General features: G+C 37.3%; 1 protein-coding gene across 1 annotated transcript in view; it reads left to right on the forward strand.

Annotated features, from left to right (window-relative positions):
- The window catches only part of Mccc1 (Methylcrotonoyl-CoA carboxylase 1), a 55689-nt gene extending 37184 nt beyond the window's left edge, over positions 1–18505 (forward strand). Inside the window, exons 9-12 of the mRNA XM_083129751.1 lie at positions 4174–4324; positions 8376–8563; positions 12466–12645; positions 13446–18505. Of these exons, the coding sequence (XP_082985877.1) occupies positions 4174–4324; positions 8376–8563; positions 12466–12645; positions 13446–13559 (633 nt within the window). The 3' untranslated portion in view covers positions 13560–18505. The remainder of the gene's footprint in view (positions 1–4173; positions 4325–8375; positions 8564–12465; positions 12646–13445) is intronic.
- Positions 18506–21251: the final 2746 nt, after the last annotated feature.

The raw sequence follows: 21251 nt of genomic DNA on the forward strand, positions 1-21251 counted from the left end.
AATAACAAAAATGTAGAGTTTAGACTACAATACAACCTGGGTTGAATTTAAATTGTTAAAACAATATATCTTAGTAATTTAAATTTAATAGGTTTTTAAGACACTGTAAATAAATTTTCGAGCCCGACTTCACGACCTGCCAAATGCCCCCTCGGAATCCAGCAGTTGGTCACGCCCCATAGGTTGAGAAATGATGAAATGACTTAGAAGAGGCACATTTGTTCAGATCTCATTTTAAACTGTAGGTCCAGTCCCGATTAGCCTTACTGTGCATAAAGTAGACTTAAAACACCAAATCAATCAATCCATGAAGCTCTGATTTAATTGTTGAAAAATGCTCAACATAATCATGAACATAATGAAAAACACATGTTCAACATGGGGAAGAAAATACAATAGGTACCAGATTTGTATGCCCAATTCAAAAAATGAGTGATCATTTCAATCAGCAATTTCAGTTCTTGTCAGAAAAGTGTCAGATACGCAACATTTGTATCTGCATATAAACTGCTCCAACTTTCATAACAGCTAATTTATACTTATTTTTCTACCCTGTTCTACCCATTATAAAGTCTGCACGTTCATTATATCCCCATCAGTTAACAAAGGGAGCAGTACTCTTTGTTAAAAGAAACACCCAAGCTGGTGGTTTTCTTTTGAAGTAGAAGCAACAAACTGGAGTAGGAAAGCGATGTTGCCAAATTAAAGAGATAAAGAGGAAAAGCAGAGGGAAATGGTAAGGAAAAAAGAAAAAGAAAGAGAAACAAAATTAAAGAATATGGAAAGAGAAAATAAATACAGATAAAGATTAAGAAGTGTTTAAGGGTATTACCGAAAGGGGGGTGGGGATATCCAACTCTTACATATTAGGCCTTAATTGACACGGGGGTTCTGGGGGAAGGGATTCTGTATTAAACATGGGGGGGGGGCAGTATCCAACTCTAGGTCTTACATTATGGCTGGTATTTTAGTTATAGGGGGATTGAACATTAAATTGAGGGTGGTATCCAATTCTTGTGTATTACTATTGTCTTAGACTGTTGCGGAAATTTTGGTGTGGAGACTGAGAATTCATTTTTTTGGAGGAAGCAATGATGTCTAAAATTAGTATGGTATTTTGGTGTATTGTATTACATTTAAAGGAGGAAATAGGAAGATCTTGATAAAGTGTTAAATCTTAGATTGTCAAGATATTTCTGTAGTGGAGAGAAAGAGAGTTCAAACATTAAATTTTGGAGACTTTATTTAGCGATATTGTATCTACACGTTTTCGACCCCAAACATGCCAAAAGAGAAGCTGGAAAAGACTAAATATCTCGGGATCTTAAGGAAGTATTGACACCCCATTAAATTAATATTCTTGAAAGCCTGCAAAGAAATGGGTGTAAACATTTTCTTGCTCGCTTCACTCTCAATCATGTGTTGCGAGAATGCGTGTTTGGCGCTTTACTGAGGTGAATGTGAAGTTTTATACTATAGCTGCATTACAAGACATAACCGATATTCATCAATAACATCACTTCATAAAATATAATGCTTAGTGTTGGTATACTGCTTAATTTAAAGCAGGTGCATCATTTGGAACAAAAATATATCGAATCCGCATTTCTAACTTGTCACAGGAAAATTTTAAATTTGCACTGAAGATAAAATCCAAGTAATTATTGTTATGGATTATGGTTTGTTACTAAAATAATTATATTTACCCCAGGAAAACGTGGGGTGGGGGTGAGTTCTTTGAAAGAGGAACCCTGTTATATTATCGCCCTGACGTTAAGAATTTCTAGGTAGGGTTCTGTAATGTCTCGTGAAACAAATTGAATCTACCATACGGCTGGAGCATATTATTTGGTTTGCCAAGGTTGAATTATTCTATCTTTATCTTAAGTTGTGTAACAATTTGTGTTAAATACTCAAATTGTGTTTTATAAACCCACTCAACAATACTATTTATATGCATATTTACATATTTTAATGTACTACATTTAACCAATCAATGTGCTAGCTTTAAATTTTTTCGAAAATCGAACAATCAAAAAATATGGACAATGTAACATGGTTTTTCATTCAAATAGACATCAACTATTACTAGAGGCACATATTTTTGGTAAATAAAAAGGCAAAATTTCGGTACAAAAACTGAGTCAATTTCGGGTTCAAAAGCGGTAAATAAAATAAAATATCGGTGTTATAGCGGTGAAAAAATGGATGAAAAGTGGTATATAAAAAAAGATATTGGTTTTAAAATTGTGAAAATAATCCTAAATTTGATTTAAAAACTACACTTATTCCACAGAATTAACATTTCACTTCTAATAGCCCATTTATGTAGTTATCAGAGTATTAAGTTTATTTCTGTGTAAAGGAGTTCATTTTTGCTTCTCCAATATTAACAGCAGAATTAATCAATTTTCCGGGAATTGCATAACTCTCAGGATAATTCAGACCTCGGAAGGTGTCACAGCGGTGAATAAACCCTGAATTTCGTGTTTAAGAGTTAATTTCGCTTTTTGCAGTTCATTTCGCATTATTTCGTGACAAAATATGGTCACAAAATACACCTCACACCTTTCAAAAACATGAAAAATTAACACTACAATGTGTTTTTTCAAATTTCGTTTTTTCGTCAAAAACGAAATATGCATGCCCCTAACTATTACACATTCATCCAAACTATTTTCGGGACATTATGAACGATTTTAGGGGTGGTCTTGAGTGATGGGCGCCCCTGTTTAGGGAATAAGGGCAGATCAAGTATAGTGTTCTGTAAAGCTAAGAAAAAAGTTACTTTCGGTAGACACACTGTCGTAATTAAATACTTCGTGGGGATTACAATATGGTTTGAGGGCGCGAATGATTTTTTGGGGGGGAGGGACACATGATATGATCTGGTGGGATGCATGACATGATTTTTGGGAGGAATGAGCCATTGGCTTGGGGGAGGGGGTTGATGGGCACCTCTGCTCGCCATGAAGGAAATAATATCCTGCAATATTGCCATCATACTTGGAATTTTCACCAGCAGCCGTGAGCGATAACTTGCATTATGCAAAGTCTAAGGAAAAACTAGAAGCACAACACTATAACAAAGCAACAAAACAGCACCATAACACAACAATAAAATAACACAACACAACTAGTTTAAAAAAATCAACCCTGCATGTGGTTATGGAGCAAAAATAACAAGAGGCACCTTGCAACTACAAGAAATGTAAAGAGAATGTGGCAACAACGTTTGAGTGCACGCGCTTATCGGGAGCGGTTTGGCTATTGTTTGCTATTGTTGTCAGTGTCAAGTTTCATGAAAGGGTTGCCGATGGGGACATAATAAACGCGCGGACTTGATTGTACTGCAAAACCTTTTCAGTGCATTTTGTCTAGAGTTTTTCACTCTAGAAGGTGATATTGGTTACTTTTGGTGACACAATTTGTCCATAGCATATTAAAAAAATATATTTCAATGCCTGACTGAAAATAATATTGTCAGTGGCAACGTTGAATCTTTGTTACATGGTTACATGCATAAAAACATTAAAAAATGAGTTTTATGAGGGTTTGGGATCTGAAAGGAAACTTCCTTGAGATATTTTCTCTATATGCTATGCAAGTTTGTGTTACATAAAAACTCTATTCATAATTGGGAAAAGGGAGACGCGGTAGTATATAAATACGGAGAAACTAGTACTCACTTTATCCGCGAAACTGTTTTTTTCTTCTTTGTTCTATTAATTTCAGTGGCCACTGCCACCATCCTCATTGGAACTTGCTGTACTGTTGCATAGCATGTGTCTTTTGTTTGTAGTTCTCCGGCTGCCACTATGTGCGCTGTTGTTAACTGTGCGTCTGTGTCGTCTGCTATTTTCGGGCAATAACTGTTGTTATAACTGACGACACGGACCCAGACGCACAGTTAACAACAGCGCACCTAGTGGCAGCTGGAGAACTACAAACAAAAGATGCATGCTATGCAACAGTACAGCAAGTTCCAATGAGGATGGTGGCAGTGGCCACTGAAATTAATAGAACGAAGAAGAAAACACAGTTTCGCATATAAAGTGAGTACTAGTTTCTCCATATTTGAAAAACTCTATATTATTTCTTTGTACTTTGTGAACTGTTTTCATTTGAGATGAAAGAGACATTATTTTTAAACTCATTTTCCTTTTAACAAAGGCTGCCATGGGATTTGTTCTAAATGAAGAATTGGAGGCTATCAAACTGGCTGTGAAGACATTTGATCCATTCAGTCCTTTTACCAGGGAAAGAGGAATAAGATTTAATCATCACCTTATCCGTACCTTAAATTTAACATTTGATGGACAAGGTGAGTGCTCGTTTATTTCCAGATGACTTTTTTTTTTTTGATGTCAGCGCCATTTCTTGTAGACTATATATGAGACCGATTAATTTGCTACTGTATCGGTATCAGCCAATATAGGCATAATACATGTATCAGTTTATTCATAAAATTAAATAAACCATCTTATTGATCCAATATGTGTGTAATTAGCCTGTAATTTTGTGAAAGAAATGTCATGTAGGTACTTGTTTACAAATATACACACAACTCATTCATCCAAATTTTTAAAAATAAATGTCTAAATATGTATTTTCTTTTCCAATGGTAAAACCTATCAGTGGCAAAAACTTATATGGAACCATGGGCCTGAGCCCACACCATAATTCCTCATGTTATTATTATTATTATTGTTATTTTGTTATTGTAATTTGTGGTGGATTTCTTATTGAAATCAGCAAACAACAGATATTTTTTAAAAACTAAGTAAGGATGCATTGTTGGTGTGCATTAATATCATTATACACTAGACTCTCGCTAATCCGGCCATTCCTTGCATATGTGGGTGCCGGATTTGCGGAAGTGCCGGATTATTGAGGCCTCGGTTCAACTTATCTAAAACTTCGAGTTTCTGCTTGAGGTCAAGCGTAACGTGTTTCCTTTTAGAAGCCATAGTATGTACTGAACTTTACTGTAAGATAGTCACAATTTCAAATACTGTACGTATGTATAGCATTGTTTAACATTTTTAACTAACAACATTGTTGAACACGATAATTCATTGTTGTGCGCGTCATTTCTGCTTGAGTGACTAAAGACCGGATGTGGGCCGGACTACTGAGAGGGCGGACTATTGAGGGTCGGATTAGCGAAAGTCTAGTGTATATGGATGGGAGAATTTATGAGATTTTTTTGTAAACTTATGACTCAAGTATTTGAGCCCACCCAATGTTTTTCAAAAGTTGGTGGTCCTGAAATATATTGTACTCACCTGGTACATGTACAGTTGAACCCCAATTTTACATTCCCCTGTTCTACATTTTCCCACATTATAACAGGTGCGGCAGCGAAACGGGCAATTTTGAAACCTCCACCAGAGATACAAATTTATTCACAGCGATATCAAACAAATACAACATGAATTTACAATGCTTGCAATTTGTGATGAATGTTTCTGAACAACGTGCACATCTTGCACAGACATGTCACGGCAAAAATGTCCATCACTTGAAAATGACATCATGCAGGTGGCCCCCATTTTCTGTCACACACATGCAAAGTCTTTTACAGAACTTCGACATCACATCTTGCAGGATTGGCACTGGAATTCGATTAGGTGGGCCAACTTCCTCCCGAATGCGATCCTTCAGGTCCTGGATGGTGTGTGGTGGGTCACAACAGAAGATCTCAGATTTCAAATAACCCCAAAGGAAGAAATCACAAGCCGAAAGGTCAGGGGATCTTGGAGTCCAGGAAATGTCCCCGTTCTTGGAGATGAGATGACCAGGAAAGATGTTCTGTAGCACGTTAATGGAAATCCACGAAGTATGGCATGTGGCCCTGTCTTGTCGTTCATGAGTTCCAACAATTCCCGGCAAAAGCATAGTTGCTTTGGGTGGTCGTCAGCATTCAGGTTTTGCACTATCTGCATTTTGTATAAGTGGTATTGCAGTTCCTTGTGCAATATTCGCCTTACACTGCGATCTGATGTGTCAAGGTGCAGGGCATGCTTGCGTGCAGAATGCCTGGGACTTCGGCTGAAGGCTTCTTCCACTCTTGCAACATTATCTGGTGTGCACACGCGTTTTGCACTTCCACCCCTCTTTCTCACCATATCACCTGTTTCCTCAAAGTTATGTACCAACAATTTGTTAGCATGCGACGACGGGACTGGGGCATGACATGCCAGATGGAAATGGGCACGAAATACACGTAGCTGTCGTTGTTTTTGTAAAACGCCTTCACGGCAAAAGCACGTTGTTCACCGGTCCACAACATCATCTCGACTGAACACCGATATCAGTGTCAATGGCAAAGGTTTGTTGTCCAAATGGCACCACTCCCGTTTTCTGATTCCTTACGTAACTTGCTATTTCCAGGGTTGCCAAATCGCCCATTTCACTGCCGCACCTGTTACATTAGCAAAATGCTATAAAATTTTCCCGTATTTTAAGTTCTTTCAACTTGGTGCACTGAAAAACGTAATTAAGGAAGTTAACGAAACATTTATGTTATTCATGAAACATTTGCAGTACTTATACTCTTTCATTTATAACTATCATGAATTTTTTTTCAAATCTACAGTATCCATGTATTGATATCAGTATCAGCTCCAAGTTGTTATCAGATCAGTTGTAATTATTACAGTAGAATAAGGAAACGTAACAAAGGGCTGTTCATCAAGTGAGTTTTGGCTGGCTTTAAAAAACAAAAGGTACATATATTTGTTCACAAATTTATTATGGTCGGTTTCCTTACACTAACCTACCACTAGCAATGTTAGGGCACTTTTCAGACTGGAGCAAAGGCTTTTGTTGACCCTTGTAGAAATCATTACCTGATTGTTGACGAGAACTTACTATTCTTTGAATGTTAGTGACAATGGTTCTGCATTAGCATGGAATCCATTGTCTAGGGCTTTTAACTACAGAGGTTGTTCGCTTTATATCCGACCATTTTCGATTTGGTGCTGCCTGGCGTATCATGCTGGAACTATGGGTCTGCTGGCGGGAGCAATGTTGTGTCTGACCTTGTAGGTGCGTGAGTGTTGGTAGTGAATGTTATCAAATGGCACCGAAAATCAACCGGTATTGGGAGGGTTACGTAATGGCCCTTTTCCATGCTAAGTTTTCATACGTACGCATTGTGAAACTGTATGAAAAGTACCTGGCAGGTTCCAAATGGAAGAAAGTTGTCACAATGGATCAATCATATGTCCATCTCACTGCTGGTGGTCACATTCGGGGGATCACATACCGTGACATTGACGGCAAGGGGCGCAGCAACTTTGTTTGTCAGTGCAGGGAAAGTTTCCCTCCTGGCTTCATGGTTGTGATGGGATTCGGATATGAGGGTAAGTTGATGATACGCAAGGTGGACAAAAACGTGAAGGTGAATGCCAGATACTTCCAAGACTCCATTCTGACACCTATCTATCGGAGAGACATCCCACAATTGTATGGAATGGACGCGAACCAGGTGATGATCCATATGGACAAGGCTTCGAGTCATACCGCCAGAACATCACTACGTTTTTATCATGAAATGGCAGAGGAATTAGGAATTCGTGTCATTCGATTTGAAGACATTCCTGTGAAAAGCCCAGATGCCAGTCCAATGGATTTTTGCACATTTGGACTGTTGAAACGACGTCTTCAACATCGCCGCCCACGCACCCTGGATGGTCTATGGGAAGCTTGCAGGGAGGAGTGGGACAGAATTCCCATGCCTGTCCTGCGCCGGAGCTTGCTGCAATGGAAACTGTGATAGTCCACAATGCTGGGGTTCAATAGAACATGATCGGTGGTGGTGGCACGGTATCTCTTAAGGTGAGTACCCGTCAAAAATGGTCGAATATAAAGCGAACAACCTTACTGTATACATATTCTAACTATGTTTTAAGAGAGAGCACCTCTTTCCTCATCTTCAGTTGAACATATTTCTTTTTGCAGGTAGTGGGGACCAAACCTATGGTAGACCTGTAATTTTACTACAAATCTGGCACCCTAACTAACTACAGAGTTCACCGAGGAGTGTTGGTTAGGGAATCAGATTTGTAGTAAAATTACAGGTCTGTGATAGGTTCGATTCCCATAACTGGCTAATATAAATTTGTTCACCTGAAGACGAGAGAAGAGGTGCTCTCTCAAAATGTAGTGTTAGAATAAGTATAGTTAAAAGCCCTGGACAATGGATAATGTCCATGCTACTGGAACTTACTTTTTGAATACTCTTCAAACAAATTTCCTGTTCCTCAATAAAGTCTGAGTTGTCATATACCTGTATGTCATATTTATATTTGACTAATGTTTTGAATGTTGATGTAAGCCAACAGTTAAACATTCATTCTCTTTTGTAGATGTTTGCGCACTGCTCATGTACATAGGACCAGACAAATATTGCATCACCATAGGAGATGAATCAACTAATGTTAGTGGACATCTAATAAATGCTGATAACAATCTAGAGTTGGTGTGTCAGTTAGATGGTGCCATAATCAAATCTCGAGTTGTGTTCAGTGCATCTGATATTCATCTGTTTACTAAGGTTGGTTACTAAGTTTTACTTTCGAATTTTTAATTTGTTGATTAATTTATGTTTTTATTAGGATTGAGTCGATAGTGGTGCTGATGTATCTGTGCTGAAAAGTATTAATTCAAATTTAATCAGTGATAGTGGCCAGTGCTTTTCCTGAGTGTGTATATCTCATTGGATCAGCAAAAGCACTGTGCAGCACTTGTTGAGTCGTAGAAATTATGCAGCATTCAAAATTTTCCTTTATTTTGCATAAGTGTTATGTGAAAAAATAGATGTTGTGATTAAATAACAGCTGTTTCCGATGTAATTAAAATGGAATCCCAATTTTGCATTCCCTGATTTTACATTTTCCCACATTATACATTCAATCCTGATGGTCACAACATAGCAAAATGCTATACAATTTTACATTTTCCTGTATTTTAAGTTTTTTCATCTTCGTCCCCTGAAAAATGTAAAATTGCAGTTCAACTGTATTTGAATATTTTAAAGCAAAACTTTATTAAATTGATGTGGTATAAGTTCCCAAGAGGATGGTATTTAATACAACACATTCTTTTAACAACGGCTTTGTAGGGAGGAATGATTTTGTGAAATTATGAATATTTTAAAGTAAAACTGATAGACAGATATGATATGGTTTCCAATTTTAAAATATTTTTAAAATTTATATCCTCATCAGTAGGGTTCGGATTTTTATGATCTAAAAACTTCTGTAATATGCATGCATTTATGCCCTTAAAATTAGCAAAGTATGACCTTAAAAACTGAAAATATGACGAATAGGATATATGTAAAATTTAAAATGACTGACATTTAAAACATATATTAACTAACTAACTAACTCTCTAACCTTCTTAAACCGAAGGTTCATGGCTGCAGCAACATAGGCCTTCCATCTGTCCCTATCTTGAGCATGATCTATATACTCTTTTCCATCCCTACCGATTTCCTTTAGGTCCATCTCAACGTTGTCCCTCCATCTTCGTCTTGGCCTTCCTACAGCTCTCTTACCATCAGGTTTCCCAACAAGAATCCTGTAAACTCCTCTTTCCTCTCCCATTCGTGCCACATGACCTGCCCACCTAAGTCTTCTTGATTTAATTATTCTAATAATATCTGGACATGAATACAAATTATGTAGTTCTAAATTATGTAACCTTCTCCACTCACCTGTCTCCTCATCCTCAAAAATATATGAAACACAATTTCCAAAAACAAACTATATTGCATACATTTTCGTTCATACACGTACAAATAATATTTGGGGTAATTATTGAGAATTATTGCTTTTCTGAAATAAAGAATTACAAGAAAATGAAACTTACAAGGACATCTTCTGGCTCTCATAAAAATGTTCGAAAAGTACAGTGCAGAAAGCATAAAAAAGTTACATCACATCATCTCCATCACTACGGTTGCACTGAATTACAACAAGCATTTTCAAATGATAAATTTGAATGCCCTTCTGTTCGCAAGCACAGTCTTATACCTGGAGAAACACATGACGTAACAGGAGCATATCTGAAAAATGTTAGATGATTTGGGGAAAGTTCTAAACCTTCGCCCACTTGCACATCTTTTCCGCAAAGAATGTCAGAAATTTTACAAAGGGTTGAATACCCAGGGTTTCGTTGAAGCACACTTTTCAATTTTGCATTTATTTTGTCAGCTGCTTCACTCTGTGCTCACTCGCGATAATTTCACTCTCTGGGCACTTCACTTTCGGCATCTTGAAATTATAACAACATACGTGTTACCTGTAAAATTCGTTCCCCTACTTTCTGGAGCGGATGGTCTCTGGATGCACTGCGAACTGGAAAGTGCAAACTCTAAACGACAGGATTCCTTTCTCCCGTTCCTTAGCACTGATATGCTCCCTCACTAAAAATAACATACACTTCCAATGCTGTCTAGTTGCCATGTATAGAAGGGGAGAGGAGGGGCAGAACAGCTAACGATAAGGAATGAACAATAGCCTAACAAACTTTAAGCCAATTGCGGACAATGAAAAGAACGATTGAAAAACAATTTCACTGTTTATATTTTAAAGCATGTCCAGAAAAAATACACTGTTGGTTGTTTTCTAACAAAGGTATAAAACAAAGTAAAAAATAAATCTGCCGTTCAGATAAGTTTGCGAAACAAGCCAGGAATTTCTTTTTAAACACTGGAAGTACTGTGTGTTGAACATGAAAATATGCTTGTATTCCACACTTCTGGGCCATAATATGCCCTATTCCACACTTTTGAGCCATAATATGCCCTAAACTGAAAATATAGTAGAAATATGCATTTATATGCAGTATCATTGATTTTAAAACACCAAGAAATGTACTTAAACTAACTTAACAAACAGAAAACCAGCCTCTGGGAAAATATGATATGTCATAAAAATCCGAGCCCTACTCATCAGTATTGGTGGGAACCAGTAAGTGTGTCAGTATCAGGCCAAAGCGGTATCAGCCCAGCTGTAATTAATATAAAATAAGTTTTATTGTAAGAATTATTATTGATGACGACGAATAAGTTTTATTGTAAGAATTATTATTGACGACGACAAATAAGTTTTATTGTAAGAATTATTATTGACGACGACAAATAAGTTTTATTGTAAGAATTATTATTGAGGATGACGTATAAGTTTTATTGTAAAAATTATTATTGAGGATGACGAACAAGTTTTATTGTAAGAATTATTATTGAGGATGACGAACAAGTTTTATTGTAAGAATTATTATTGAGGATGACGAACAAGTTTTATTGTAAGAATTATTATTGACGACGACGAACAAGTTTTATTGTAAGAATTATTATTGACGACGACGAACAAGTTTTATTGTAAGAATTATTATTGACGACGATGAACAAGTTTAATTGTAAGAATTATTATTGACGACGACGACGCACTATCCCATACAAATGTAATAATAAAAATCGCAATATTCTGAATGGTAGACTTTCTCTATTGGTATAGGGTTGTGATAACCCTATCGTGCAGTGGCTCCTTCACTTCACTTAGTCAACCAACAGAGTGAAATGGTCAAAATTTTGTTCTGTTGGGACTGTCATGGCTCTATAAGCATCCCACATTTGGCAGAAATGGTTTATGGTTGGTGGACTACTATGTGGTCTGTAGGAAGGACCTGGACCTGTAAGAAGGTCGACAAAAATGGAGGGATAACATTGAGATGGACCGAAAGAAAATCAGTAAGAATGGAAATGATTGAATTAATCTTGTGCACGATTGGGGCAGATGGAAGGCTTCTAGCCTTTCACTGCAGCCATTAAACTTCTGGTTTAAGAAGGCTACAGAATTAGTTTAGTTATGCCATACAAATTACAGGAATTATATGCAACAACTTTACATGTTTATTAGCAAGAAACATAAAGAAACTAATTGTAATAGAAGAGTATGTACATATGTACATGTTCATATTTATTCTTACACTTGGTCAGGGACTTTATTTACTCTTGTAATCTGGCGAGCAACCAGAAGCTAGCAAAGACCTTGGAAGAACATTTATTGTTGATATCATGAGTTTCGAGAGGCTGGTTCTGTGCATAAAGAAGATAAGCACAGGATGGCGACTTGTCAGATACAAAAGTCGACAAAATTGGAGAAACCTTCAAATGAAGCATGCAGAAATCTTTGTACAAACCCGCTGTAAGCTGCAGCTGCCCCAGTCAGCCATGTGGACGGTTCTTCATAAATGGGTACAACATATCAAGCCATATAAATTGCAGATGGTCAAGCCTTGAAATCAAATGACAACATTGTACATCATGATACCTAAACTTTCTTCTGCCATTAATAGTTTCTTTATAACAAACATGTAAAGTTATTTCATTAGTTTATAATTACCCTGTATATTATATTATGTAATTTGTTGTTTCCCCATAAACTCTAGGATGGAAGCTACGTGTTCAGTAAAAAACAACCGAAGTTCTTAGAACAGCAACTAGGTGGCAGCTCTTTTGGTGATGCTGTGGCCCCGATGCCAGGGGTCATTGAGAAAGTGCTTGTTAATGATGGTGATTCTGTGAAGGCAGGCGACCCTATTATTGTGATGATTGCCATGAAGATGGAGGTATGCCTTGATTCTTTTAAAGTGTTCCCCTGTGCTTAGCACCACACCATGAAGGCGTATAGGGGGTGTGGGGCTAACACCCCACACTTTCTTGATCCGGTCGTGAGTGGGGGTGATGTGATCAACATTGATTCTTTTACATGATACATTTTGCCTAAATCAATTTAACCATGTATCTCCAATTTAGTGGATGGTAATTTTCCTTATACTTTGGCCTATCATGCAAACATCTTTCACAGGCAGCTGTTGTTAAAGATACATAAACACTGCATTAATAGAACTTCTGTATTTGCTTTGATAATTTTTACTGTGCATGAAAGTAAGTAATTTGTAGTTATTTTTTTAAAGTCTTATTTTGTTTTATGCTCATGTTGTCCAATATTTGCACTTTACCGACATTTCAAAATGAGATCCAGAACTCTGAAATGTGTCCTGCAACTCCTTGATTACAAGGCACTTTTTATTTGTGTATTAATTTGCACCATAGTTCTGTATTTCATGCACATCGTGTAGTATGAAGAAAAACACTATACAGTAATGCAGATGAGAATTGAAAATTAAATAGTTTTTGTATTTTTAAGTGTTCTCAGTGTCTTCATTTCATGAACTTTGATTTTTACTTTGTTTTTATATATTCTGGGCAATATAACTATTCCTAAAGAATTTTCTTTGGTAACTAATAGACCCCTGATTCTTGTGTACTAATTAATCTGTTCCATCACTAAATTTTTCTAAGAAGCTCAATGTTTGTTATTTGTGCTTATTCAATGAAATCTATTAACTTCCTTTTCTTTCCACAGTATGTCATCAAAGCACCAAAGTCTGGAGTGATCGAGAAGATTATCTTCAAGCAAGGTGATAATGTTGCCAAGAATACAGTTCTCATAAAATTTAAAGAAGAGGAAGTATCATAGAGACTTATCTCTTAAAATCTTTGATTTATTGAACATGTCAATAGAGAAAGAAGCAAATTAATTACACTTAACAAAATACCTCAATTAAACTTTCATCAAAACACAAGTTATGCTTTAACAAGCAGTTCATTTATTTTTGTGGCAACATTAATACTTTTTTTATGGCATTTTCATCAAAGCAAATTTTGCCGCTCTCTTATGTAGCCAAATGGTTGGTTCCCTCAGCTTTGATGCAACTGGTCCTGTGCACGGTTCCCAGTGGAGTCCCAAAATTCTTGGTGTTGGGCCCAACATCTTGAGGATGGACTTGCTTGAAGACAAGAAGTAACAGCCTCTTGTGCTGAAAGGCACAAAACATCAGTGATAGGACTCACTACACTGACCATGCATCACCCAGCAGAAAAGCCACTTGACAGGTCCTGCTCCTTAGAGGACTGCTGCACTTTGGAGTTTAGTTCAAATGTTGCTGATATTTATTATTACGTAGTGTATTTTACAGTGTTGAATATTCAATGTCACCAGGACCGAAACGTTGCTACAAAAGAAATGAACCGCTTGTTAAATGTAATTTGTGTTTATGGTACCATGTAATTCAACAGTTAAGAAAAATTTCGAACCTCAATTTTCCATGCTTAGGATACAAAAGCTGATACTGCATGGAACTCATGGCGATAATCTTCATGGTTCCTACTGATGTCAGTACTCTTGCCTGAAAATTGTAAGAATTAGAAGTTGTATTCAGAGTATGGATGAACATTGTTACATAGGTATTGTGCTGCAATAGTACCATGCCAATCTACCAAAGTTTTGTTTTAAAATATTTGATGAATTGCATAGGAGATAACTTGAAAATACACCTGCCGCAAAATGACTTCGGACCTCATAACAAAAGCACAAAAAATACAGAAAATTCATGTGAAAAGCTATTATTAAGCTATTAGATACAGCAAAAAATGCATACATTAGTACGGAGTTATGTTGCCTTTACTTTTGAGAACCATTTGGATGTGCTTGGGCATGGAATCACTAAGACTTCGGAAGTAATTTAAGTCCATGTCAATGAACCACATTTTCTTCAGTTCTGTTTGGAGGGTCTGTAGGTTCTGAATCTTCTTTCCCAGGAATTGCTTCATATGATGCCAACAATTTTCAATTGGGTTGAGATTGAGGCTATTCCCAGGCCACTCTAACATTTTTATCTGTTGTTCCTCAAGCCATTTCCTTACCTTCTTAGCCGTGTAACAAGGAGCGTTATCATGCATGAAAAGATCACACTCGTGGATCTGAAGCATATCCACTAAATGGTCCTTAACAACGTTGATATATCGGTCTGCGTTCATCGTCACATTTTGCGGTAAGAAATATAAACCATGCTAAAGGTCCCGGGTTCGATCCCCGGCCGGTTCAAATCCGGGAACTTTTCTAACGGTGGAAGCGGCCCCGGCGCCCACCCAGCGTCGAATAACATGGGTACCTGGGGGAAACCCTGGGGGGTAAAGGCGGTCAGGGGCGTGATGCTGATCACATCACCCCCACTCACGACCGGATCAAGAAAGTGTGGGGCGTTACCCCACACCCCCTATACGCCTTCATGGCGTGGTGCTATGCACAGGGGAACACTTTACCTTTTACCTACCCTTTTCACCTGAATTACACCCCCACCATTACAGACTGGGAGTGCTGAACGGTCGGAACCATATACTTTGGGTCGTATGGATCTGAAGATGATGGACGTTGAACCTTAGCAACTCCCATTCGAAACAGTTGGAATGAGCTTTCATCGGAAAACATGACTTTCCTCCACTGTGCTGGTGTCCAGTGTGCATATTTCTTTGCAAAAACAAGACGCTCTTTCTTCATGCGGGCAGTGAGTAGTGGCTTCTTAGCAGCAGTACAACACGGCAAATCCAAGTCTTTCTGTAAACGGTGCTGGATCGTGCGAACACTAACGTTTTCCAGCAGACTCAGGTGCATTTCTTTAAGTTCTGATGCTGTCAGTCGAGGGTTTTTCTTTATTTCTCTCATCAGGAGAGCGTCTGTAGATTTGGTTGTTTTTCTTTGCCTCCCACCACCGAATTTTTGCTTTGGAATGACAGTCGGAGGCAGTCCTCTGGCAGCTGCCAGTACCTTCATTATGGTTGATTTTGCATGACCTGTTTGTTTACATATCGTCTTTATCGGGACGTTTTCACTTCACCATACTGACTGGCTTTTTCCACACTACTACAGTACTTTCACAGCATATCACAAATACACCTATACAGTAGTCAAATATCCAACACAAATACAGTAGGAAAATATCCAACACAAAGTGCACCACACGAAAACACAGCAATTTATCACACACACTACAGCAGAAAGTTGCCCTTCCTGTGTCAACTAACAATACAAAATGAAATGAACTCGCTTATCAGCAGTAATACACTGTTGCCAGATACGTTCATGCAGAAACAATTCCGTATTCGAAACAAAACAACACTAGATACAAGGCTACAAAGTGATAGACCGCTTACTATGGCAGATATCACATGAGGTCAGAAGTCATTTTGCAGTGGGTGTAGCTGTCACTTAATTTAAACAAGCACTTTAGGCACACAATGTTTGTTTTGAAATTAACCACGCTTTGCCTTTTATAAATTTGCAGGATAAATTGACTGTGTGACTGTATCAGTTGTGATATAGTTTGGACTGATACCTCCTATGCCAATACTGTATGTATTGTTACACTGACAAAAATCCCACCTGTTAATTTTAATAATGTGCCTCAACTATTCACATGTGACTACCTCAATGTTTGCATTGTCTTTTGCTCAAGTCTGATTCAGACATTCATTTTGGTACATTCTTAGCCCTGCTTTCCTCACATTGGGCCTAACAGAGAATTGTTTGGATGAAGCTGATTTTTAGCTTCCAGTGGGTTGAGAATGAAATATAAAGAATGAAACAAAAAAAAATTGTATAGTGAATGTATAAATTGAAGTCATTGTTTACTGGATTACTGTGACATGTTGATGTTGATAAAATGTTTACTTATTTAAAAGTTTGGGGGTGAAATATACAGGCTCAATCAGGACTTGAATGTAGTTCTCTGGCATACTGTGCCATTGCTCTACCAACTACCTGATTTTTCTTGCACTGTGTTACCTGTGGAGCCAATCCATTTGTCATGGGTGTTACATTTACCCCTCATTTTTAACTGTAAAGTTAGTGCAGTGCGACTTAACTTTTCTTTACCATTTGTAACAGAAACAGAAGTAGTACATCAATAGCTTCCTGCAAACAAACTCACATGAACTAAAATAAGACCTTTTTCAAGATTTTGAAGGAAATATTCTTTCACAATATTCAAAACTTGTGAAATGCCTTTGTAGGTGGAAAGCTTCAAATAAAAAAAAAAAAAACTCTGGTTCCTGAATGAACCTTATGCATTCAAAAGTAAATTGTATTATGTAAATCCACATTTTTCCTTCTAAACATAACATTCTTAAATTCTGTGTCATAGGTGTTACACTTGTTTTGTCATGAGTAGGGAGCGTAAGTTGATGAAATGTCATCTTTTTTCTGACATCTCGAACACGATGCCCATTTTCGTCTAGAACCCAAAAAAGGTAATTTTAAAGTGCATTTTTTTGCAGTTTGTAGGTAATTTTCCCCGATTTTCGGCATCTTACCATCATTTTTTGCAATATTCAGTGTATTGTTTTGTCATATTTTGTCACTTCTTTCATTTTGGTAATATTCTTGAGTCTTGATATATATATATATATATATCGCAGGATTGCAATTTACGAGCAAAAAAAAAGGTTGTTGTTTAGGTCATCAACTTCCGCTCCCTAGTCATGAGTGTTACGAATAATCTACAAATTCAAATTCAGTACCAAATAGGCATAGTAAAAACAAAAGTGAAACAATAAACTCATTCAATCCATACAATTTGATATCTTTTAAAGGTGTTCAACCTAAAAAATCTAGTTAATTATGACAGAAATTCCAATATTCCCACTTTTCATGGATTTGCTCTGTGTTGAATTGTCTGCCAGTGATACTGCAACTTTGTCAATGATGCAATTCTGCTATCACTGACAAGGACAACACAGATAAAAACAGCAGAAGCAAAAACTCGGGTAAAACCACGGCTGGCTTGGTAGAGCAATGGCATGGTATGACAGGGACCCAGGTCATGCTCGAGCCTTCATTTTTTGTTGAAATTGCTATGTGGTATGTCACCGGTGTGTGCCAAATTATAAAGTTCATTGCTTATCTCTTGAACATTATTTCTTCCATTCTTATTCTTCTTGGGGATAAATTTAGAGACAATTTGAAAACAAAAAAATTACTATCATACATACATGAAAAAAACCATAATTATTTGTAGCATCAGATATCAGCATAAGTATCAAAAGGAAACTCTGGGCATGGGATATCACTAATGTGTACAATTATGGACACTGCTGGGTTGTAATAATTTTACTGAAAGTAAATGGACCTGTGACAACCCAAAAGTGTCTGTAACTATACATTTTAGCAGTGAATAATAATGAAGTTGTGCTTCATACTTTCTGTCTTGCACTACATTCATTGGTAACTCTACACCATTAAGAAATGTTGAAATTTGTTAATGGTTTGAAGAACTATTAAAATTTACAAGTATGGTACTAATATGAGGAGCAATTTTTGTATGTTTTTCGTACGTACATGTGTACTTGTTAGGTACGATGATCCATACAGTTTATAGTGACAATTATTAATTATTTTTTTTTGAGTGTCATGGGGACCTCTATTCCTAATTACTACCTTTTGTAATTATTGAGAAGATTATTGTACTTTTATATGGAAGTTATTGAATTTTTTATATTTGTTACTGTTTGTTATTACCGAAAAATGGGCATTGACATATATTTTTGTACTTTCATGATGCATGTGAGGATTAAATCTGTGATAATGTATTTCCAGTTTTTATTTTTTTATAGTAAGGAGTAATTTCTGCAGTAAAATTTAGTGCTAATGAAGATAATGTATATTGATATCATGCTCCAGTGCTTGATTCAAGTATTCAGATTTTGTTTAAATCAAGTAATAATTCAGCATGTGTGTATGCACGTTATTTTTCCTTGTGTAACATATGTAGAAAATTAGTATTTTTTATATCTATTACAGAAAAGCACTGAGTCTGCAATATAAGTATAAATACAAATTCTTCTTTTTCTTCTTCCTGGGAAACTCAAATGTTTGTTTATATTATCCGAGGGTGACTTAAGCATCAACACACACACATGATCGCAGTTGACCTGATCAAAATTTTCAATTCTCGCTGTAAAAAAAAATTGCATCCTTCAAGTATTTCACCAATTTGAGTGAAGACGTACTATCAAATGAATAAAAATCAAAAGCCTTGTAACCAAGGGCACCTGCAGGGAGGGGCCAGAGGGGGACCCTTACCCCCACTGAGATTTCTAGAAAGAGTAAATGTAATTCGAAGTGTGAAATTGTAGCAATATATTATAACAAAAAAATTGTTGTTTTCTGTGACTTACAGGCCATAAGTTACAGCAATTATTCCTATTATTATTATTTAAAATAGGGTTACATTTAAGCTTACAGTCTATTTTACATTACCTAACTATAAAAAAAAAGCTTTTTGTCAGTATTGAGTTATGCAAATTGTATACAGGGTGAATAAACTTCAGGGGGTGATTCCTGAAAGGTAAAGGAACAAGAAGTTCATATTAACATATGTCCGGAAACACATATTTGCCAAGGTAGATGGCACTGAAGAACGACATCATCCTCTCATGACAACACTCAAAGTGTGATTCTTTGTGTTGGAGATTGTGTGATTGGAGCTAAGTCGAAGCATCATGGTTCGTTATTCATACCAGGAACAAGCCAATGGTCTTCGTATACGGTCAAGCAGATGGAAATGATCGAGAGGCCGCATGGATTTATCGAGCCACGTAGCCGTACAGACCACCATCCAAACCACAAAACCTTTGCAGCCATTTAGGGCATTTGTGTGATCATGGGCCCTTTCATACAGGCGAACATGGAGGGTGGCCGCTGCATTTGTGTAAACCTGATCTGGAGGAACACGTGCTACATGATAATGAGAGCAACCCCAGTACAAGCTCCAGGCAAGTGGTCCGCCAGCATGGTGTAAGCCAAGCGACGGTGTTGTGTATCCTGTATGAAAACTGCTACTATACCTATCACCTGCAGCGTGCGCAGGGATTAGCACCAGCGGATTTTCTTCCAACAGAACGGTTGTTTGCAACAGGCCACCACCATATTGGGATTTCTGTCGTCAGTCCTCTTCACAGATGAAGCGACCTTTGGTAGAGATGGCATCGTCAACCTACACAATCATCATCTGTGGGCTACAGCCAACCCTCAAGGAATGGTTGAATCATCTCATCAGCAACCGTTCAGCATCAATGTTTGGGCAGGGATTATTGGTGATCACCTACTTGGACCATTTGTTCTTCCACAACACATTAACGGACAGACGTATCTGGAATTCCTGCAGAACACTGCCTCTTTTGCTTCAGAATGTACCTTTGGCAATACGACAGGTAATGTGGCCGATGCATGATGAAGCGCCAGCCCACTTTCGCATTATTGTTCGTTAACAACACCTCAACAACATCTTAATTGGACGAGGAGGCCCTGTGGCATGGCCAGCTCGATCACCGGACTTAAATCCCTTGATTTTTCCTTGTGGGGGCATCTGCAAAGTGTGTATGCTGAGCCAGTTCCTGATGTGCAGACCCTTCAACAGCGTGTCCGTGTAGCCTGTGACACTATTCGGATACAGGCTGGAACATTCAAACGAGTGATGCAATCCATGATGCGATGTGTGGACGCTTGCATTGCATCCCATGGAGGCCATTTTGAACACCATGTTGTAACATGGATGAAAGTCATGCCATGTAATGTGTGCCGGTACTAATTGCTTTATTGCAGACTCACCGTCCATTTCCGGACATATGTTGATATGAACTTTTTTGTTCCTTTACCTGTCAGGAATTACCTCCTGAAGTTTTTCCCTATAGTTTCTGTTCACCCTGTATAGATATACAGAATATGGAAATTACAAATATATGTAATTTAAAAAAAAACATTGGTAGTAGTAGTAGTAGTAGTAATAACAAAAATGATAGCAGCAATAAAAGCAGTAATAATAGCATTAATAATAATAATAAAAGTTTATATGACCCTGCAACCCCTGAGAATAAATCCTGCAGCCACTCTTGATAAGAATAGAGATATAACAGCACATATTCATTATCTAGCTAAGATCTCCAAAATTTGTACGAAAACAAGTCCTGTCAAGGAAATTAGAGTTAGATCCAATTGACGAATAGTAAAGTTTATGATTAATATTTTATGTATATTATCATGGGTAGTAGTGTGCATGAATCTTTAGAACTGTCCTTCAGAGGCATATGATCCCAATTTCTTGGCTTACAATAAGTTCGGTGGGAATAAAGAACCATTGATTACATAACACATGCTAAACAAGTACGTAGATATTTATTATTTATTTTAGTACATGTCAAGTCTTTTGGAGGGATCCGGACCCCCACCCCTGTCCTATTTTAATTTTTCTTGCTTTCTGTTCTCCATTGTTAAATCTTCGATTTCCATCAGAACAGACAAACATCAATGTCTTGCCCAGGATTCGAACTCTGGCCT

The sequence above is a fragment of the Lepisma saccharinum genome, chromosome 10 (assembly GCF_977018435.1).
Source record: "Lepisma saccharinum chromosome 10, izLepSacc3.1, whole genome shotgun sequence".
NCBI lineage: Eukaryota > Metazoa > Arthropoda > Insecta > Zygentoma > Lepismatidae > Lepisma > Lepisma saccharinum.